The 21,071-nt window shown below is 39.0% G+C and overlaps 1 protein-coding gene across 13 annotated transcripts in view; it reads left to right on the top strand.

Moving 5' to 3' along the window:
* Nucleotides 1-21,071, top strand: part of L3MBTL3 (L3MBTL3, histone methyl-lysine binding protein) — a 104,866-nt gene that overhangs the window by 63,937 nt on the left and 19,858 nt on the right. For all 13 annotated transcript variants that reach the window (XM_027551508.1, XM_027551516.1, XM_027551518.1 and 10 more), the window contains 3 exons: nucleotides 498-612; nucleotides 2,214-2,316; nucleotides 10,829-10,978. In XM_027551508.1, coding sequence (XP_027407309.1) covers nucleotides 498-612; nucleotides 2,214-2,316; nucleotides 10,829-10,978 — 368 coding nt within the window. The remainder of the gene's footprint in view (nucleotides 1-497; nucleotides 613-2,213; nucleotides 2,317-10,828; nucleotides 10,979-21,071) is intronic.

Raw genomic sequence — 21,071 nt, forward strand, 5'->3', positions numbered from 1 at the left:
CATATGTTTACCATTTATTTTTCTGTTAATGAGCTGTTTGTTGCTTTTCCACCTTTTCTATTAGATTTTTCATCTTTTTATGATATGTGATTTTTTTACGAATTGAGGAACAAAGTACATTGTCACGCGTTAACAAATATGTTTTTCAGGTTTCTTTTGGGTTTTTCATCTTGCTAGCAGTCGTATTTGCCATTGTGAAGATTTGAACTTTGATGTAGTTAAATTGATCCATCTCTCATTTATGGCTCTTGAGTTTGGCATCTTGCTTACGAAGGCTACTGAGCTCTTAAGAGTTCGGTAATTCATGCTTTCTTCTAGAACTTTTATTGTTCAGTTTTCAACATTTGAATTTTTATCCATCTGACATCTATTGTGTTTATTTGTATATTCAGTGTACTATTTATAAGTTAGAATGAAGATGGTTACCATTGGCAGAGTTTTTACTGTAGGGATTTTTGTGACCTGAATTAAACTGTTGATCTTTTTTTGTTATCCAGGTTCACTTTGATGGCTGGAATAGTTGCTATGATTACTGGATAGATGCAGATTCACCTGACATTCACCCTGTTGGTTGGTGTTCAAAAACTGGGCATCCTCTTCAACCTCCTTTGAGTAAGATACACAAGGATTACTTTAAGAAGTGTTTCCACTGTTGCGTAGTGTGCTTAATATTCTCTTTTCCTTCTCATTCTACTTCTCTCCTGTACATTTTTTCTCTGTGTAATCATTTTTCCTCTTACTGCATTTTTAGTTAACCTGATAGTCAAAAGTACATAAAAGAAGAAATTTAATATCTGAAAAAGTAGTGTGTGCCTAGACTTTCTTTTATTTAGCAGTATCGTCATGTTTTAAAACTAGTACTAAATTTTGGAAGACAATTTGTCAGACTATCAAAATTTAATGTATCAATGTCAATATCTTAATAGTGACTGGATACAATAGTTTTGCAAAGTAGTACCATCAGGAGAAACTGGGCAGAGTGTACAGGGGATCTCCCTTTGTGTTATTACTCACAATTGCATGTGAATCTACCGTCACCTCATTGAAAATTTTAGTTAAATTCAATTTTTTGAAAAAGGTACACCAAGAGGTTAACATGTGTGTGCTGTCACTTCAGTCATGTCTGACTCTCTGCGACCCTGTGGACTGTAGCCCACCAGGCTGCTCTGTCCATGGGATCCTCTAGGTAAGAATACTAGAGTGGGTTGCCATGCCCCCTTTAGGGAATCTTCCCCACCCAGGGATTGAACCCATGTCTCCTTTGGCCCCTGCATTGCTGGCAGATTCTTTACCGCTAAGCCACCGGGGAAGCCTTGGGCTTAACATGCTGGATTTCAGTTGTGGAGGAAAGTAAATACATTGTAGAAAGAAAAATGTGGCAAATACAATACATTATTATGGAGTTTCTTAAAAATTTATCATGCCCTTCCCAACTAGTGGCTTCATTCCTGGATGTCACCTAGAAACTGCAGAAGGCCACCAGAATGCACTGCACGATGTTGGTCACAGTATGTTTAAAATAATAAACCTTGGTAACAAATATTGCTTAAATCTTGGTGCACTCATAGTACAACTACTGTGCAAATCATAAAAATATTACTATTGAGTTGAAGCTAAAGACCAAAGAAGACTGCTTCAGAATAGTATATACCCATGTTGTCCCTAATTTATGTGGCCGAAGTAAACCAAAGATGTGACACATGTACATACGCAAATGTACGTACATTTGGGAATGCTTGGAACATCTAGGAAGGTCAGGTTAACATGGTTAGTCAGGACTAAGGAGGCTATGAAATGTGAAGAGAGTCGCTTAAAGGGGATCTGTAGCTGTTCTTTGTATCCTGGTGTGTTGTTTGAAGTTTTCACAGCGTGTGAGTGTTCATATATTAATTATGTTATTTACTTGATCAAGCTGTTTAGAATCATCTCATTATTTCAGATTTAGGTATCTCTGGAATTTGTGACATTTTGAAAGAGGGTTGGGTCAAAGTTTACCGTTTCACTATTAAAGAAAGACATTGTGAACAAAGTACTAGGGAAAACCTTTAGAAGTCGAGACTTTAAACATAGTTTTAATTTTGTAAGGCCTTCTTTTTCTGTGTATAAGTGTTGATTGAAAAATTGTTTTGTTTTTTTTTTTTTCTTCTTCTGCTCCAAGGCATTTGCCTCTTACAGCCTTAACTTTTTGCTTTTTTCTTTTGGCTTTTTAATAGGCCCCTTAGAACTGATGGAAGCCTCAGAACACGGTGGCTGCACAACCCCAGGATGTAAAGGGATTGGCCATTTTAAGAGAGCGAGACACCTGGGCCCTCACAGGTATTTGGTGCTTCCACTCACATGGAGGTTCCTTCTGTGGTCAGATAGAGGGTGCCTGTCCCTTGTAGGTGGACGGTAATGATTTCCATGGATACTTAATAGACATGAACTAATTCTGCATTCAGATCCATATGAACTATGGTTGCTATGGTGACCATGTAAGAATAAAGAGTGTATGTGTAGTTAAATATTCCTGGGAGAGAATGCATTTGTGAATTTAAATAGATTTACGGTAGTTTCTTGGCAACCTGACTAGTTTTATAGATACTTTACGTCTTAAAGTCATTTGGGGTTGACCATTAATAGTGAGAAGAGGGCGGGCCTTGTTGAAAGTATTTGTTTGGTAAAATATTCTGATTGGGTGACTCAACAATTTGAATAGTGAGAGGTGAGATTATTGTAGATTAGCAGCAAAGATCACAAAAAGCACAAATATAAATAGACACATTTCAGAATACATTGGTCAAAATTAAATGCCTTTCAATATTTTTCTCTTACTTCTAAGTAACTTAAAAGAGAAACCAAAATTATACATTTGAAATTTGATGTGTTACTTGGGCAGTTTGGGCTATTTGTAGACATATTCAAATATTACTGGAATAGAAAGAAATTTCTGTGATTTTAACTGGGATTTTTAGAGAACAGAGGCATCGCCTATTCTTGTATATATTAAAATAATAATTTGTCAGTGTAAAGTGTTCTAACTGCATGTTAATTGGATTGCCCAGTAAGAAAAATGATTCCTTGTTTATCTAGTTTATGCAGGTTGTGAATCTCCGTGCTTAAAACATCTGAAGATTGCCCTGCCTGTTTCTCTAAGCATTAATAGGAATTGTAAAATTGACCTGGTTGTTTTATCTTCATATAGGATTCTTCTTCCTTAAATTTCTATAACCTCAAAGCGTTTTGCAGCACTGCTGCCAAGTTTGTTTTATGGGGTTCAGTGTGTTCCAGGGTAAAAATCTGCATGTAGACAGGATCATGATTCCACTTGCAAATATCCATTTAAAAATCCTTTTCATGGCTTATATGACTCCAAGCCAAAAGCAGTATGATTAAGGGGAGATAAAAATACTGTATCATAGGAGTGATTCAGTATTGGCCAGTGAAGGCAGCTGGATTACTTTCAGGCATTACAGTAGTATCTCTCCTACCCTCCCCATCCCTGTGTGGGTATGTTCCAAGATCCCCCATGGATGCCTGAAACCTGGGATAGTACTGAACCCTATATATATCATGTTTTATCCTATTCATACATACCTATGATACAGTTTGACTTATAAATCACGCACAGTAAGAGATTGGCAACAGTAATATTAAAATAGAACAGTTATAAATAATGTACTGTAATACAAGTTATGTGAATGTGGTCTCTCTAAAGTCGTATTGTACCCATTTTGTTACACACTGTGGCCCTCGCTTTCGCAGTCTGAGGTGTGACAGGAGAACTAGGACAAATTTCTTTTTCCTCACAATTTGACAGAAGATTCATTTTCACTGTAGAGATGATTTCCCCGTGAAGTTGAGCGTTGTCACCTGTTCACCTAAAGGAAGCACTTTACGGGCACCTGAAGCGCCAGCATCACCACTGTTGTGCTTTGGGGCTCTTGTTAATTACAGCAAGGATGACTGAACACAGGCACTGTGATACCTTGCCAGTGGATCTGGGAACTGAGGAGGCTACTAGGTCACTAACAGGCTGGATGCACTGGACTGAGGGGTGGTTTGCTTCTCACAGAGCCAGAGTGGGACACTGTGAGATTTCATCATGCTGCTCAGAATGGTGCACAGTTTAAAATTTATTATTTCTGGAATTTTTCATTTAACATATTCATACTTAGATTGACCTCAGATAAGTGAAACCATAGAAAGCAAAACCATGGATAAGGAGTGACTATGGTATGTAATGGAGAAGGCAATGGCACCCCACTTCAGTACTCTTGCCTGGAAAATCCTATGGACGGAGGAGCCTGGTGGGCTGCAGTCCATGGGGTCGCTAAGAGTCGGGCATGACTGAGCGACTTCACTTTCACTTTTCACTTTCATGCATTGGAGAAGGAAATGGCAAACCACTCCAGTATTCTTACGTGGAGAATCCCAGGGACAGAGGAGCCTGGTGGGTTGCTGTCTATGGGGTTGCACAGAGTCAGACACAACTGAAGCAACTTATGCAGCAGCAGCAACAGCATGGTATATAAATCCAAATAACTCATTAGTATGCCAGACTTCTTTATATATCTATAAATTCTTTCACTCAGTAAATATTTTTGAGCAGTAGGGTTTTTCTTTTTTTTCCTAGTAGCATGTATTGGATAACCTTCAAGTGACCCTATAATGTTGGACTATTATTTTCTTCGTTTTTTTGGTGAAGCCACCATGATACTGTAGAGGTCTCTCTAACTTGTCTAATTGACAGCTGGTGAGGAAGGAGCCAGGAATAGCACCCAGTCTAACTGTGCCCTTGACCACTCCCCTGTCACTGAGAATCCGGGCATGGCTTTCCAAATAAGTCACAGATCTAGCCTTTAAAGAACTCAGGGACTAATGAAACTATAAAAACTCAATTTAATTGAAATATGAGATACAAAGTAATAACTAATATTGAAACTTTGACATGTGTACCTTTCTGCTTTACAACCCTAAGATGTTCTTTGAACCAAAGGCAGTTTGTTCAAATTATGAAGGAAAAGATTAAAGAAATCTTACAAATGGGTGAATATTGACATTATGTTGTGTGGTACAATCAAAAATTTACGAAGAATTTTTCTTTTTGGTCTTCTGGGAAGAAAATCCACCTTAGAGCAATGTCTGTAATCTCTTCAGGGGTGTGGTAGGTCTGAGCAGAGAGGTTTGCCTTTCACAGCAAGGTCTGTGCCTACAGTCCTGTCCCCTGCTTGATGGCACCAGCCACTCATTAAGACCACCTTTCCCCAGAAGGGTTGTGGACCTCAGAGGTGGTCTAGCTACCTCCATTTCACAGACTTTCAGTGATTGTCTCTGCAGTGTTTTTTCACAGATGCAGTGTTGTATTTGCTAAGTGAAGGGAGAAATTATAAGGAGAATCATATAAGATGTTATGGAGAAATGTGGTTAAAAAAAAAATCTTTCCGTATAATTGAAGCCATATGGAGAATGACATATTGTTTGGGGGAATGAAAGAGGAAGAAGTAGACATCGCGGCTTTTAAGACATGCATTGATACAGAAGTGTTCATTTCCTTGTCACCTATCAGACATAGCCGGCATATCTGTGCATAGTTTGGGACAGGAATGTAATCCAGAGGAGTAGCAGACAGTGTCAACTCCTGCCTGTGTCGTGGCTTCCCATTTTCTCAGCCCACTCCACTGGCTTTTCTTGGTCTCCCTGAATATGCTATTCTCTTCATAGCACTTACTGCTCTTTATCTGGCGGAACATTAACCCTTAGTAACCACAGTATGTTTACCATTTCCTTACTAGACTTACGGAAGAGCTGCTGCATCATGAATATTCTTTGACAGGTTCATTTCACTGGCGCTTATTTTTGTCCTTGCCAAGAATGCTGTGTTTAGGAAAACGTAATGAGAAAATTCTCTCTGGATTAATGTGAGAAATTGCATAAATCAAAACATGCATTCTTTGCTTAGATAACAAAGAAAGTTGCTCTTTTGGCAAGAAGTATCAATTTTATGAATATGTAAGCACAAGCCTATGTTTTGACTAGGATGTGTTGTTAGCGTCTCCAAAAATTACAGTAGTTGAATTTGATCTAAGAAGTGTTGGAAATACAAATGTGTTCTCAACAATGAAATTTAAGAATGTGCTGTTTTTAAATGTGGCGATATAAACGATGAGTGAGCGAGTTGGATGTGGACATGGTGTTCCCATTTCTAGAGATGCTCAGAAGCCAGATGATAATTCTGTCTCTAGCAATGGCAACCTTCTCCAGTACTCTTGCCTGGAGAATCCCTTGGACAGAGGAGCCTGGTGGGCTACAGTCCATGGGGTTGCAAGAGTCGGATACGACTGAGCAACTGACACACACAGTGTTCCCATTTCTAGAGATGCTCAGATGACAATTCTGTCTCTAGCAAGGCAGTATTAATATTGGCTGTGTCATGGTGTATCCCTTTCTTGATTCACTCATTTGGCTTACTGAGAGGGCATAATGAGGAGAGATTAAAAGAAAACTAAAGTTATATAAAACTGAATATTTTGCATATCTAATGTCTTCAGAAGTGAAGTAAATCTTCCCTATGTAAGATTTTATCTCAGTAAAATTAAACAGGAAAAGAAAAAAAAGAAATAGTACTTCCTACAACCTCTAAAGGATATTTATAAAGTCCCTGGAGAGTTTTTAAAAATTAATAACTCTGGACATACACCTGCAAACCACAGTCATCATTTTAATTCAAGATTCAGTCCACTCGTGGAACAAACATTTATTGAGTGCCTGCTGTGTGCAGATACTGGGCTAGGTGATGGGCTCTACAGAGAAGGCCTTACTTCTAAGGAGGCCAGCATGGTATAAACAGGGATTTGGAGACGCATGAATGAGTAGTGCTCAGAATTACCACCTTTTCCTGAGGGAAGCAGTGAGCCTCCATACGCAAGGCATGTTATGGAGTTTTTAATGCTGTTGTTTATTTTTGCTGATGGCCTTTTACCCAGTAGGGGTTAAGTGTTCCTCTTCTTCTCCTTTTAAAATAATAATCCTAGGCAGACTTTTTTTTGTGTGTGACTTCCTAGGTGCCAGGCTCTGTTTTAGGACTTAGATCTGTTATCTCGTTTTATTCTCTCAGCAGCTTTATAAAGCTGGCACTACTATAATCTCTGTTTCATAGAAGTGGGAACAGAGACTTAGAATGCTTGAGAAAAGTACCCAAGATCAGAGAGTGGCAGACCCAGGATTCAGCCTAGGCTCTTAAGGTACTAAAGCCCCTACTCTTAACCGCTAGACTCTCATGCAAACCACAGTAGCTGGATAGAACTTGTATTTTATAGATTCCTGTCTTGACAGAGAGTGAGAATGAGCATGTGAGCACTTAGGAAATGGAAGATATCATCCAGTTGTTTAAATAAATGTATTTACAACTAAAAAGGTTGTAAAGGTGGCAGTGGAAGGCGGTGAACAAGGCCGTTTTTTCCACCTTTCCTAATACACTGGACAGTCATTCCAAGGAAAAACTGCCTCCTTACAGGGGCCAGTGGGACAAGAATTTATATATGTATATAGCAGGTATGGAATGATTTGCTAATAGAACAGAGTTCACCCTAATAAAGTCCTCGTAGTAAAGAGCTGTGTAATCCTGTGTGAATCTGTTCCCCTGATGTCTGGGGAACTGTGTAACAGCAGAGTTGTGTGTACATGTATAATTGCATGTGCCCATTACTGTTTGTAAGTGTACCTGTTGTTGTGCCATGGGCCAAGCCGTACTTACGTTTGTTATTAGAAACCTAATAGACAAGAAATATGAAAATGATTATAAGCCTAGTGAAACCCACTTTTCCCAGAGAAATTTGATCAGCACTTCTGTGTTTATAAAATCATTAAAACTGCATATGAATTTTATAAACTTAAAAATGAGGAAATTGGCCCAGAAAGGTTAAGTACTGCTTCAGTTCATATTTAACCTTTCTGAGCTTCCTTGGCAGTGCGGTAATAAAGAATCTTGCCTGCCATTGCAGGAGATGCAAGAGATGCAGGTTCGATCCCTGGGTCTGGAAGATCCCCTGGAGGAGGAAATGGCAACCCACTCCAGTATTCTTGCCTGGGAAATCCCATGGACAGAGGAACCTGGTGGACTACAGTCCATGGGGTCGCAAAGAGTTGGCGTGACTGAGCATTCACACACAGTTCATAGCTTCATGGCAGCAGCATCTTGCTAAGAGGTGGTACTCTCAGGTTTAATTGTCATGGATTAGGATAAAGAAATAATTCAATATTGCAAGGTACTTTTTGCTCCTGTAGGAGACAGCTGGAGTTCATATGCTAATGGGATGATACTAAGCAAGTTCCCTTTTTTAAAGCCTCAGTCTCTGCATTAGCGTTAGAATAAGAATGATTTTCCAGTTTTGTGGGAGTTAGATGACATCATGCCAGTAAAGCAGAATACCCTGGGTAACACACTCCATCTGTGTAATGTTTGTTGTCATGCTCTTCATTTTACAAGTGTCTTGTAAAACAGAGTCTTCCAAGTTTGTTTGCTCACTGTGGACAGAGCTGCAGAGCACATTTAGAGCCCGGTTCTTGATTTCCGTCTGGGGCATTGCCCATCCCTCTGTGCACACTTCATTTGCATTCTGTGCCTTTTTATTTTTTAAATCACCTCCCACTATGGGAACCAGCTGGTATCCCTTTCTGTCCTAGAGTAGTTGTAAGAACTGGAGATGTTTAAACCCATTTGATTTTTCTCATGGTTCAGAAGAAGAGAAGGCTTAGCATAATATGTATAACCGATGAGCACAGGGTTGTGTTGGTTGATCATCCTGGCCCAATAGTGTGTCTTTGTTCAGAAGGCTGTGATTGTTTCCCTGCTTCAAAATGAGAGTTTGAAATTTCCCTCTGGCCCTAGCAACCGAGATAAGGGGGATATTTAGGTGCCAAGTCTCATTCTGCAGCCTTGCCTCTCTGAGCTACCCGTGTTTACATATGGTGGTCTAGAGAGAGACATCCTCTTCCTTCACGTAATCAACAAACAGGAAGAGGCAGCCTTTGGGGAGCTTCTAAACTACAGCTATTCACTGTAGTGAGTAGGTGGGAACCCAGCCATCTGAAAACCCGGGAATCTTCCCTGTGTTAGAGTGCGGTGGAAATCCGCACCCTCATTTTCTTTTCTTTCTTCAAAATGAACATGCAGACAGTTTTCAATAATTGTAAAGCCAAGGTGTTTAACAGTGAGTCAAACATTTGATGGTTGTGATATTCTAGGAAGAGCAACATATGTGTCAAAAGAAATTAATTAAAAAAAATTATATTCGTATTTTTTTTCCTGCCACTTTTTTCCTGATAGCCACTCAATTGTGTTCGACTCTTTGTGATCCATGGCCTGTAGGCCATCAGGCTCCTCTGTCCATGGGATTCTCCAGGCAGGAGTACTGAGGTGGGCAGCCATTTACTTCTCCAGGGATCTTCCCAACCCAGAGATTGAACCCAGGTCTCCTGCATGGCAGGCATATCCTTTACCTTCTAAGCCACCAAGTAGATAATTTGCAATAGGGTATATACACAATATGAGAAAGAAAGAACAAAATCAAACTTGACTGTGATCTGAGAGTTGGTTAGTGTATTTCCTTTATCAGAAAGAAAAAATCAAGAGCAAGAAGAGATAGTTGTGTTTTTTATCCTTTTTGTTTTCAGGGGAAGGGAGTTCATTAAAGATGAATTTGGTTTTAACCAAGTTTATTATAAGACATAGCAGTATAAAGTAACGTGTAAGTAAAGAAAATAAAGATGTACTTTTACTTACAAGTTACCTGTGATAAATTTTGTAGACCATTTGCAGAATTACTTTGGGAGCCTGTGCACACTCTTCTCTTCTCCCAGGAGGATGTGTCAGATTCTCTTGGTAGAGGGCAGAAAGGCAGTGTTTAAGAATTTTCCCCAAATATTACCTAATCTGAGGAAAAGAATATGCAGGACACTAGCATAATTTACCTAACTCCACATCATTTCCAGATTTCAGGAGGTTTCCTAAAAACCAAGGGCCAAGATAGGCAGTTAGTCGGAGTGGTTGATTCTATATCAAGATACAGAAGCTGCCAGTTGTTCTGGAGTTGGAAGGTTGAGGCCCAGGCACAGGAGTGTCCTGACTTCATGCTGAATGAACAGTTAGTGACCCAGATTCCCTTTGCTTGGATGACAGGAATGATCCCCAGATGGAATCTGAGAGACCAACCCAGTGGTCACCAGTGGAAGGGAAGGGAGCTAGATGGGTCATTATCCAAGTTGCCTTCTTGTCCTTTTTCATATCAGGAACAGGATTAGCTACAGGATGATGTTTTTTTCTGAGCAATCATGAATGCATATGGGCCTGGAGACAGGAAATGGGGGAGCCTCCTTCCTTTAGAGGGCAGCAGCTGTCACAAAGGAAATTAAACAGTTTGTGATGACCCAGGGCCTGGAGATCACTTTGGGAAGCAGGTCTGCTCTGTCTGTCAATCATCTGTCTCTCTCCCACCTCAGTCATCAACCCTCCTATGTTAAGCATTTCTCTCTTGGGCTGATTGTTCACAGACTTACACACAGGCCCTGCCCTTGGACAACACAAGAGGGAATCCTTTGCTGACCATTACTCACTTCCAGAGATTGCAGGAGATTGTATTTAAAAATTTAGGGCAAAGACATATTTTTTTATCAGAATATACTTAAATTATGTTTTAAAGGTAAAAATTTTTTGCTATATGTTTAATCTATGTAACTATGTATTCAGTTAAATTTTTGCATTTTACATTTTGTAGCTTGTTGTCTTAATTGGAAGAAGTAATTATGGTCTAATAGGAGTCTTCTCTTTTTTCGATTTGTAACGTTTTAGTGCTGCCAACTGTCCCTATTCAGAAATCAATTTGAATAAAGACCGAATTTTCCCAGATCGTTTAAGTGGTGAAATGCCTCCAGCTAGTCCATCATTTCCAAGAAGTAAAAGAGCCGACACAAATGAAATCTCTTCGTCTCCTGAAACCAGGTAATTAAAGTGGTAATATTAGTGTTACTCAGAGGTAACTGTGGTTGAAAGACATTTTTTTCCTTAAGGTGTTTTGTGTTCTATGGTGATGTCTTCTAGTACATTACTGAAAATGCCCCTGATTTAATGTGAAATAATGGTGGGGGTCAATACTTGGATTGAAAAAATTTAGGCAAATTTTTTATAAAAGTATATGCACATCGGGCAAGATTTCTCTTGTTCATCTTTTAGCTGAACTTGCTTAATATTAGAAGTTTGGACATCCCAGTCATTGTATTTCCTGATAATTCATATTTCTCAATGAACTGATCCATATTTATATAAGATCATCCTCTGTAAAGAAGATGATCGATACCCTGTGAAGAATGGACTTTCTTTTTAGTGTTCGTTATACGCCACATGCTTGTATCTACATTGTTTCATTTAATTATTAGCGTATTCGTTGTACAGTGTGCTCAGTCATTTGGTTTTGATTTCACTTGTAGAGTTAAGCTGGAACGTTTTAACCTCTATGGATTATTCAGTAAAGAACCAAGTTTTGTTTGATGTATCTTTAAGTAAATGGCCTCTGTCCTTGCATTGACTGAAGATACTACAAAAGAAAACAGTAATAGAAAGATGATCCTTCACACTTATGTTTGGGGACTTTTCTTTTATGGGGAGTCTTTAAAATCTAAGGCAATGTAGTTATTTGATTATCTTAATATTTGGTAGCTCACGAATGTCCCAAGTGAACATTTGAATTAATTAGTTTGATTCTTAGTTCCCAGCAATGTTGTCGAAGCAGTGGCATTTAAAGTATCAGTATCCTCATAGAAAAGCAGTTTTGCCCTATGGATGAAGGAGAGTTATAATCTCTTTAATTAGAAAGAACAGTGATGATTTATTCTTAATCCTTAAAACCATGACTAATGTAACCTAAACTCATTCACCTAACTCAGAACCCTATAATGAGGGCATATCACTTGAGCAAATTTACTTTAAGACAAATGAAGTACTAATTCACATAGTAGTGATTATAGCAACAGAGTTCATTGACTCACAAGGAGGTAAGGATCCCTAAAGTTTTTATTTCAAAAGCCAAGATATTGTGTACAATTTTAAAAGGATACTCTGAGGTGCTGGCAGTTTGACCTTCAGGCTTTTCACTAACTTTCTGGGCCCTGGGCTGGATAGCTGGACTCAGTTTCCTCACAGCAGAAAGGAAAATGATAACAAAGGAAAGGTTGTTAATAAAGAAGTCTAATCTTATGGCTTGAGAATGGTTGCTTTAAGGTAGAATTAACAGAGTTGAAGTTAGCTGGCTTCTTTGCTGTAAGTGAATCTGTATCAACGTATTTAATATTTTTAAAAAAGTTACTTTTTAAAAGATTTTTATTAGAGTATGCTGCTGCTAAGTCACTTCAGTCGTGTCCGACTCTGTGCCACCCCATAGACGGCAGCCCACCAGGCTCCCCCGTCCCTGGGATTCTCCAGGCAAGAACACTGGAGTGGGTTGCCACTTCCTTCTCCAATGCATGAAAGTGAAAAGTGAAAATGAAAGGGAAGTCGCTCAGTCGTGCCCGACTCTTAGCAACCCCAGGCTCCTCCGTCCATGGGATTTTCCAGGCAAGAGTACTGGAGTGGGGTGCCATCACCTTCTCCTTATTAGAGAATAGTTGATTTAAAATACTGTGTTAGTTTCAGATGTACAGCAAAGTGAATCAGTTAGACATATGTGCATTCCTTTTTAGCTTCTTTTCCCATATCAGCCATTACAGAGTAGAGTCCCCGTGTTATACAGTAGATCCTTATTAGTTATTTGTTTTATACATGGTAGTGTGTATAGCAAACATGACATTTTTTGATCACTGATTCTTTTACCTGATCTTAAGAATGGTAAGGTGTACAAAGCTCTGAGAACAGTGAGTAATAAGTAATCAGTCCTCAATAAATGTTAGTTTTTATTAGTTTTGTTGCAAGAGGAACAGTTTGCTTATTTGTTTCTTTTATTCCAGAGAAGCAAAGTAAGGCCGGCACATTTTTTAAATATATACATATATCTAGGTTAAGGAGAAGGCAGTGGCACCCCACTCCAGTACTCTTGCCTGGAAAATCCCACGGACGGAGGAGCCTGGTGCGCTGCAGTCCATGGGGTCGCTAGGAGTCGGACACGACTGACGACTTCACTTTCACTTTTCACTTTCATGCACTGGAGAAGGAAATGGCAACCCACTCCAGTGTTCTTGCCTGGAGAATCCTAGGGATGGGGGAGCCTGGTGGGCTGCCGTCTATGGGGTCGGACACGAATGACTCGACTTAGCAGCAGCAGCAGCAGGTTAAACTTTGAGTAGAACACTCAAACAAGATGATTCTCATGATGTCAGATAATGTTCTCTCCTCTTTTCTCAAAATTGTTGCTCACGTGGATGGAGTTCCAAGTCAGGTTTTAACACATTTTATTTGCGTCCTTCATAATAATTTTCAAAACATTGGTCCACCAGACTGTATTTTTTTTAAATTTTATTTTATTTTTAAACTTTACAATAGTGTATTAGTTTTGCCAAATATCGAAATGAATCCAGACTGTATTTTTTTAAAAAGGCATTTGGCACAGCAAGGGACAGCTAGCACTCCCAGAAGCAGACCTTGAGACAAAGATTTGATTGCAGGTGGTTTATTTAAGAGGTGAGGAAAGCGCCAGTGGGGGAGTAGGGAGGTGAGGCCACGAAGGGAAGACAGCTGGTAAAGCTTCACTGTCACACCAGCTACCACTGTGAACAGCAGGAGCACAGTCCTGCTGGGGCCTCTCTGGGAGACTGTGTAAAACACACCTCTCAGGTTTTCCCACCATAGGGATGAACACGCTCAACTGTTTTAAACACTTGGAAAGGAATTATCCTTCAATTAAAAACATGAATAAAGTGGAAAAAACAAACACGAGAGTTCCCTTTGGTCACAGAGCGAGGCTGCCAGGGTGGAAGGATGAGCGAATGCCCCAGCATGTCCCCTGCCACACCGCAGGCAGAGCTGCCAGAACCCGGGTAATCCTTGGGAAGGCAGAGCAAGTGAGACAGGTGGGCACAGTGGGTGGCCAGGGGACGTGGTCTAGGCATGGCTGACAGTGTCTGCTGCACCAGCCGAGGCACCCATTTCAAGTGCCAGCTGGGCACCAGAATGAAGTATGCTGGCATTGCTTTTGATCCAGAAGCAGAAATAATAAGGCCAGATAAATGAAAAATTTGAGGACTACCTATGTCTTTTTCATACCAGAAAAAGTATTTTAAGGGCCAGTTCATAGGCCAGCTACTCAAAATAGACCCATGGACCACTGGTGTTCCTTATCTATGCTTCACAGGCCTGACTCCATATCTGATCCCCTGACATCTCTAATATTCAGATTAGGGGCCCAGCCAGCCAGAACCTTTCAGTCTGGAGCCCAGGAGCCTACATTTTAAAAGTTCATTTGGGAATATATCTCCCTGCTTAAAAATTTCAGTGACATCTCTTTACTCTTGGAATTAAAGGCCTAATTCTGAATGTAGCCTGCAAAACCAGTGTTATCTGGTATCTGCTGAACTCTCCAGCTTTTTACCGATCAGGTCGTTTTTAAACAATGCTTCAGCCGTCTTGGTCCTCAAACCTTTTCTCTCTGCCTTGAACCCTTGTCTCTAACCTGTCCTAGTGAGTCTCACCTCATGGGCTTCAGGGTAGCTCCCATTTCCCTAGGGAGGCTTCATCCTTTCCTGCAGACCCTGGGTCAGGTTCCTCATCACTTGCTTTTGTGTTACACATGCCCAAACTGTTGATGGTTCTCTGTAAATACTTCCTCTGAGTCTGTGTGCTTGTCTCATTGGTAAGCTCCACAAGGGCAGAGGCCACATCTTCTCTGATTCTTAGACGCCCTCAGTGCCAAGTATACTACCCAACACTCGGTGAGGCTGGAAGGCCGCCATGAGTCATCCACTAACCTTCAGAGGAGACCTACCAGTCATGTCGCCCAAGAGGCCACCTCTGTGTAGCCTTTTTTTTGTTCCAGCAACACTTCTTACTTTTTAAACTTTGTACAATCCCCACACCAGATATCGAAGAGGTGATTATTAAATGATGAGATAAAGCCCCCAAACACATACCTGTGCTTTTATAAATGTTTCCCAAACTGTTGTTTGCCTTCCTCCCTCCATAGAAAACCATACCATACAAATGACAACATTTGTATGACGCAGTGAGAAAGTGGTTGGGACTGCCTCTGGGTGACTAGACAGGGGCCGTGTTTACTGACAGGACCACCGGCAACAATATCTCAGAACTCTTGTACCTGAGCGTCAGGGCATCCTGGCTGGGAAGCTCTGCTCCACGTTAAGAGGGCTCTGCCTTGAGTACTTTTGTAGGTGTACTGAATGTTTGGGTCTGTTTTCTTTACAGAGACTTGTCAAATGGGTGGTCAGCTAATGAATGAGTTGCCAGTGTGTATATAGATAGAAATATGAGATTGTAATGCTTTCCCAGTTATCCGTTCATTCATCACATGCATAAGGAGTGTCAGTATTGTGTCTGGAGCTTTCAATGAGATGTTTTCCTTGGGAGATCAGCAGCTCATCTCTGCCCTCACTGCCCTCCTGGCAGCAGATGGTAAGGGTCTGCCAGTCGGTGGAGGTTTCTGGGGACCAGTAACCTTACATCTCTATATGTCTGCAGCTGAGTAAGAGAACGTGTTTCTCTATATATCTGAATAAAAGCTTTCAAAGTTCTAAACTTTGTTTTGCATCAGAAATATCAGATGCTTGTTAAAATGCAACCCTTAAGGTACCATCTCCAGAGATACTGACTCAGAACATGTAAGCTGCATCCCAGTTCATTTTTAACAGGCACCCCCAGGTGATGGAAGCAAGTGATCTATAACCCAGACGTTGTGAATCATTACTGAATATAAAGACCCTTCTCCAGAGTAATAGTTCATGATGTGTTACCAAACAAAGAACATCAGCATCTGTCTGATGTAGTCTTATTCTCCTGAATATATTCTATAGTGGCTTGTCATTGTGTTTCTAAATTAGGTGCTATGTCTGTTTAAAATCACATTATGTTTTAAGGTCCTGTGTTGTTTAAGCCCGCTTAGAGATAACCATAGAAACATAATAAAGCCTTTTAAAAATACCTGCAAATGCTTATATTAACTTGCGAGGCAAATGTCCATTACTAACCTATATCCAAAGAAAAAATTCAAGTCAATCTTATATAGGCCATTAAAACAGCTTTTCGAGTTGTAGATCCAGTGTTTCTACTTTGAGAATTATGTGGAACAGTTACAGGAGTTGCAGCTTCAATCTGATTTACATAGTTAGGATGAATCAGATTTGCCCATCTGTACCCAAAAGAAGGGCTTTATGAAACAGATGGGAATACAAACTAACATAAAATATGAAACTGTAAGCATATACATCTCTTTACTTTGCTAAACTGTAAAATCAAGTAGAGTAAAATTAGAGCCAGAAGTTCTAAAAGGTGGCAAAAGTTAATTAGAATTCTTCAGAAGCTTTGAATTCTTCAGAAGCTTTGTTTTGCTTCCTAAGGTACTCTGGTCATGAGGACTTGGTATTAATGACTCAGAAAGTCCCTTTAATCCGTGGGCATCCCCTGCCTATTGTAAAGCCTCTCCGCCCCCCCACCCCTTTAGTTGATATGCTGCCAGATACGGATTAGGAACTGTGAAACTCTTCAAATATTCCAGTTCTTGGGAATCTGCATCAAATCTATGCAGTTGTTTATGCACGCTAGGGAGGAGCTGGGTTATTAAAACACTTCCAATCCAGATGCCAACTGCTGTGACACCAAGGCACCCATTCAGAGTGTAAGGAAAAGATGACTGTTATTGCTGATGCATGGGAAGTTGTTAGAACAATATTATAACAGGGTCTTACTTTATCTCCTTGAATAGCACTTATTTTTGACTCAGGAGATGCTTTTATATACACTAGAAAATAACATCTGTTCTCCTTTTCTATGACAGCAGCATGAGAGCAATGCAGTCCTGCTCTTCTTATGACATGATCTTTATTTCCCAAATCTCACCTTATTGGTTAGGGCTTTTCATCTTATACAAGAATTGATAAATTAATTGAGGAATTCATTTTACTGGGGAGTTTCGTTGGCATCTTGATAACATCCACTATATTTACTTACTCATTATATTCCTTTTTTCACTAACATGTTAGTAGCCTTATTAATTAGGGCTTCCCAGGTGACGCTAGTGGTAAACACCCGCCTGCCGGTGCAGGAGAGGCAAGAAACATGGGTTCAAGCCCTGGGTTGGGCAGATCCCCTGGAACAGGGCATGGCAACCCATTCCAGTATTCTTTCCTGGAGAATGATGTGGACAGAGGAACCTGGCAGGCTACAGTCCATAGGGTCGCAAAGAGTTGGACACAACTGAAGTGACTTAGCGTGCACGCAGCCTTATTAATCAAAATTTTTTATCTGTAGTCATTAGGTAAATAGTAAACTGTGTTGACCTTTCCTGAGCTGTGTTAGGAAAAATGCTGTTAAAACTATTGTTCGTGTATTGTCTCAAAAGGAATTTAATTTTTAAATATCTTTATTCAAATGTTAACTGTAGACATACATGAAAGTTTTATTTGCCACTTTTTTCTAATCCCTTTGAATGTGGCGACCTCCTTGTTTGGACACAATCAGCACAATCTTCTCTTCATTTGTAGGAGGCATTTTGGAGACAATTTCAGGTTCTCTAATTTTAGATTTCCTCTAACATATTACTCTTAAGATTTCCATTTGATTTTTTTTACCTGTTAGTGACCTCAGCCCCAAAACTTTTTTTTCAAAGTGCTGGGGGTATGCAAAGAGACATCCTTTTAATATTCAAATTAGGAAGCTACATTTCTTACAGCTCTCACAACATTCACTGTGTCCCCACTTGTTCCTGGAAGTACAGGTAATTTACAGTTCTAACAAAGCCCCAATGAGGCTAGAGTAAGCTATTCTGGAAGGAGAATGATGGAGTGGTTTTGAGGTATGAGCCAAGCCAAATTCATGCTGGAGTTAGAGAGCTGGCTAAAATCCCTGAATTGAAACAGAATAATTGTTTCATATTTTTTCAGTATTATTTTTAACAGACTGATGACTAATTGAAACATAACTGGCTAGGGATTGTTTTTAAATGAAAAATAAGCTTGAAGAAATCCAGCTGTTTGCATTCAGATGCTATCCTGTTGCTATATATTTACTCTTTTAATGTTTGTTTCACTAATATTTACCACAAAGTCTAATTTGAGTAAGATAGTAAGACATCTAAAGCATGACACATAATTACAGAGGAAAAAAAAAAAAAGGGTGCTGACTCAGAAAGAAAACATTTTTCCATTTGAGTGGATTCCACTGTCTTAATTAAAAGCCTACAGAGTATTCTTCACTAAGATTTTGTGCTTAGTCACTCAGTTCAGTTCAGTTCAGTTGCTCAGTCGTGTCCGACTCTTTGCGACCCCCATAGACAAGAGCCCGCCAGGCTCCTCTGTCCATGGGTATTCTCCTGGCAAGCATATGGAAGTGGGTTGCCATGCCCTCCTCCAGGGGATCTTCCCGATCCAGGGATGGAACCCAGGTCTCCTGCATTGCAGGTAGATTCTTTACTGAGCCACTGGGGAAGCCCTTGAGTAAGATATAAGTAGGAGCATGATAAATGGTAACTTAATATTTAAGAATTACTTACATTTTAGGATACAATTGTTTACTGACATCTGTTTTCTTTATGTAACCTGTTTTTCTCAGGTTTTGAAACAACCTTTAGATAAATGGTTATGAACCAGACTACAGTCAGACTTCCTAGGCTGCTACTTACTAGCTGTGTAAACATGTAACCAAGAGAGGTTTGTCTCTAGAATGGGAATGTAATAACAGCATCTGCCTCACATAGACATTATGAGGATTGAATGATCTAACACAGGTAAAAGCACTTAGGAAAGTGCCCGGAATACAGTAGTCTCCCTTGGGATTTGAGAATTTTTAAGAACCAATTTATTTCAATATTTCTTTAGCCTGAATTGAAATATAATCATAGCTAAATATATATGATTATATAGCTAAATATAATATGATTATATTTCAATTCAGGCTAAAGAAATGTTGAAATAAACTGGTTCTTAAAAATTCTCAAATCCCAAGGGAAACATTTATCATGCTCCTACTTATGTGTCTGGCTGTGCGTTAAGCACTTATTATACATTATTTTGTTGATCCCTCCAAAGCCTGTGAGTTAAAGGATTTATTATCCTTGTTTTACAGAAGATGCAGCTGAGGGTTAGGGAAGTTCAGTAACTTGCTGAAGGTCATATAGGACTAGTAAGTAGCAGAGCTGAAAGTTGAACCGGGTCTATTCACCTTCAAAGACCGTACATGTCACCACTGCTGGGCTGCTTTCTCCACGTTATAATACACACCCTGGGCCTAATCAGCTTGTACTCCCTTCCTAATAGAAATTGTTGGTAGTGAAAAATGGTGATCCAGAGGAGAAGATAAGAATTTTAAAGTAGAGCAAAATCATAATATTAAAGTACAACATAAAAATATTTTGGGTTGTCATTTAAAAAAAAAATCTTCAATAAGCATATCTTGTACTATGTTCCAGAGTGTGTAATAATATTGTCCCAGAGTTTTGACATTCTGATATAAACATGTTTTATTTATAATTGGAAGACGGTATAGCTAGAATAACTTTTTGCTTGGAAAGTTAATATCCTTGATAAAGCGTTTCATTTTTGCATAGAGAAAGAAATTCATAACAGTTCCTATTCAATCAGAATTAGCAATGAAATTTCTAAACTTATGGGTGAGAGAAATACTGGTTGTCCAATTCAGAAAGTGATTTTTAAGTAAAATATAAAACAAGAAAGGATATTAATGAGTCAGATTCTTCATTCCTAACCTTATCAATAAAAGACAGTTGAAAACTTTAATAAGATTATGATACAAGAAGGAAGTTTCCTTTAAGTGTATATAATAGGGATGTGTACTGTATTCTGGAAAAACACAAGGATAAAAAACAAGTAATAATTATTTCTAAGTATAGATTTTGGTGTGTTAAGACCTGGTTCTATACTAGTTCTGAAAATTTGGGATTAACCTCCAAGTTTGAGCGAATGTAACAACAGAACCTTCTTCCAGTGATTGTTATGAAATATCAGACATGTAAAGAACTCAGCCAGTCTTGGTGCATAGTATCTTTCTAAGTATATTAACTTTTCTTATTACTTCTCATTAATACTGTTTCCACATTTCTGTATGTGCTTGATCAGGAGTCTGTTTCCTTAAGGGGCTCTGTTCACCCATCTATTTCATAATACCTGTTCTAATAGACTATTCAGATAGACCCCACACCACCAACCATCTCACTAAAGGAAACATCAGAACCCTAGGGGACTTAATCACTTTTAAGTTTAAGGAGTTAGCAGGCTCAATATATTAATTGGAAGTAAAACATTCAGTAAACCTTTCTTGTAGTGTTCTGTTTTGGTGCAAATAAATATCCATATTTATAGATTCCCAAGTTTATATGGGTTAAGTTTAATGAAATATCATGAGTTTAAAGTAAGGAAAATGAGAACTGAACATGCTTTTGTAATGAAGCAATGTGAATAAGAGCAGAAGGTTTCTTTTTTGCTTCTCTTTGGGGATAGATAATGGCAGATCAGGCACAAAGAAACTCTTAGGGTCAAACATATTATTTTCCTTTTCTATTTCTGTTTCTTCCTAGAAAATGATTCTTTTCCTACATTTCATAAATCATCCATATTGTATTTGGGCATAAGAATACAAAAGAACTTCCCTCATACTTTGGTCTTTATAGCTTTATTTTAATGAAGTTTACTTTTAGGGAATATATAATATACTTTACTGAAACCACAAAAATAAGCATTAATTATTAGTGGACAATTTCAATCATAAAAAATGAAATATTCAGGAAAATCTAGGACTTAATTTTAGCCTTTGGACTCAGTTTGGGCTTTGGTTTTTGTTTTCTTTTTGGGGTGTTTTATTTGGGGCTTTTTTAACAATATTAATTAAAGCTTTTAGGTAATTATGCTAATTAATTGGGAATTTGTTT

The sequence above is a fragment of the Bos indicus x Bos taurus genome, chromosome 9 (genome assembly GCF_003369695.1).
Source record: "Bos indicus x Bos taurus breed Angus x Brahman F1 hybrid chromosome 9, Bos_hybrid_MaternalHap_v2.0, whole genome shotgun sequence".
NCBI lineage: Eukaryota > Metazoa > Chordata > Mammalia > Artiodactyla > Bovidae > Bos > Bos indicus x Bos taurus.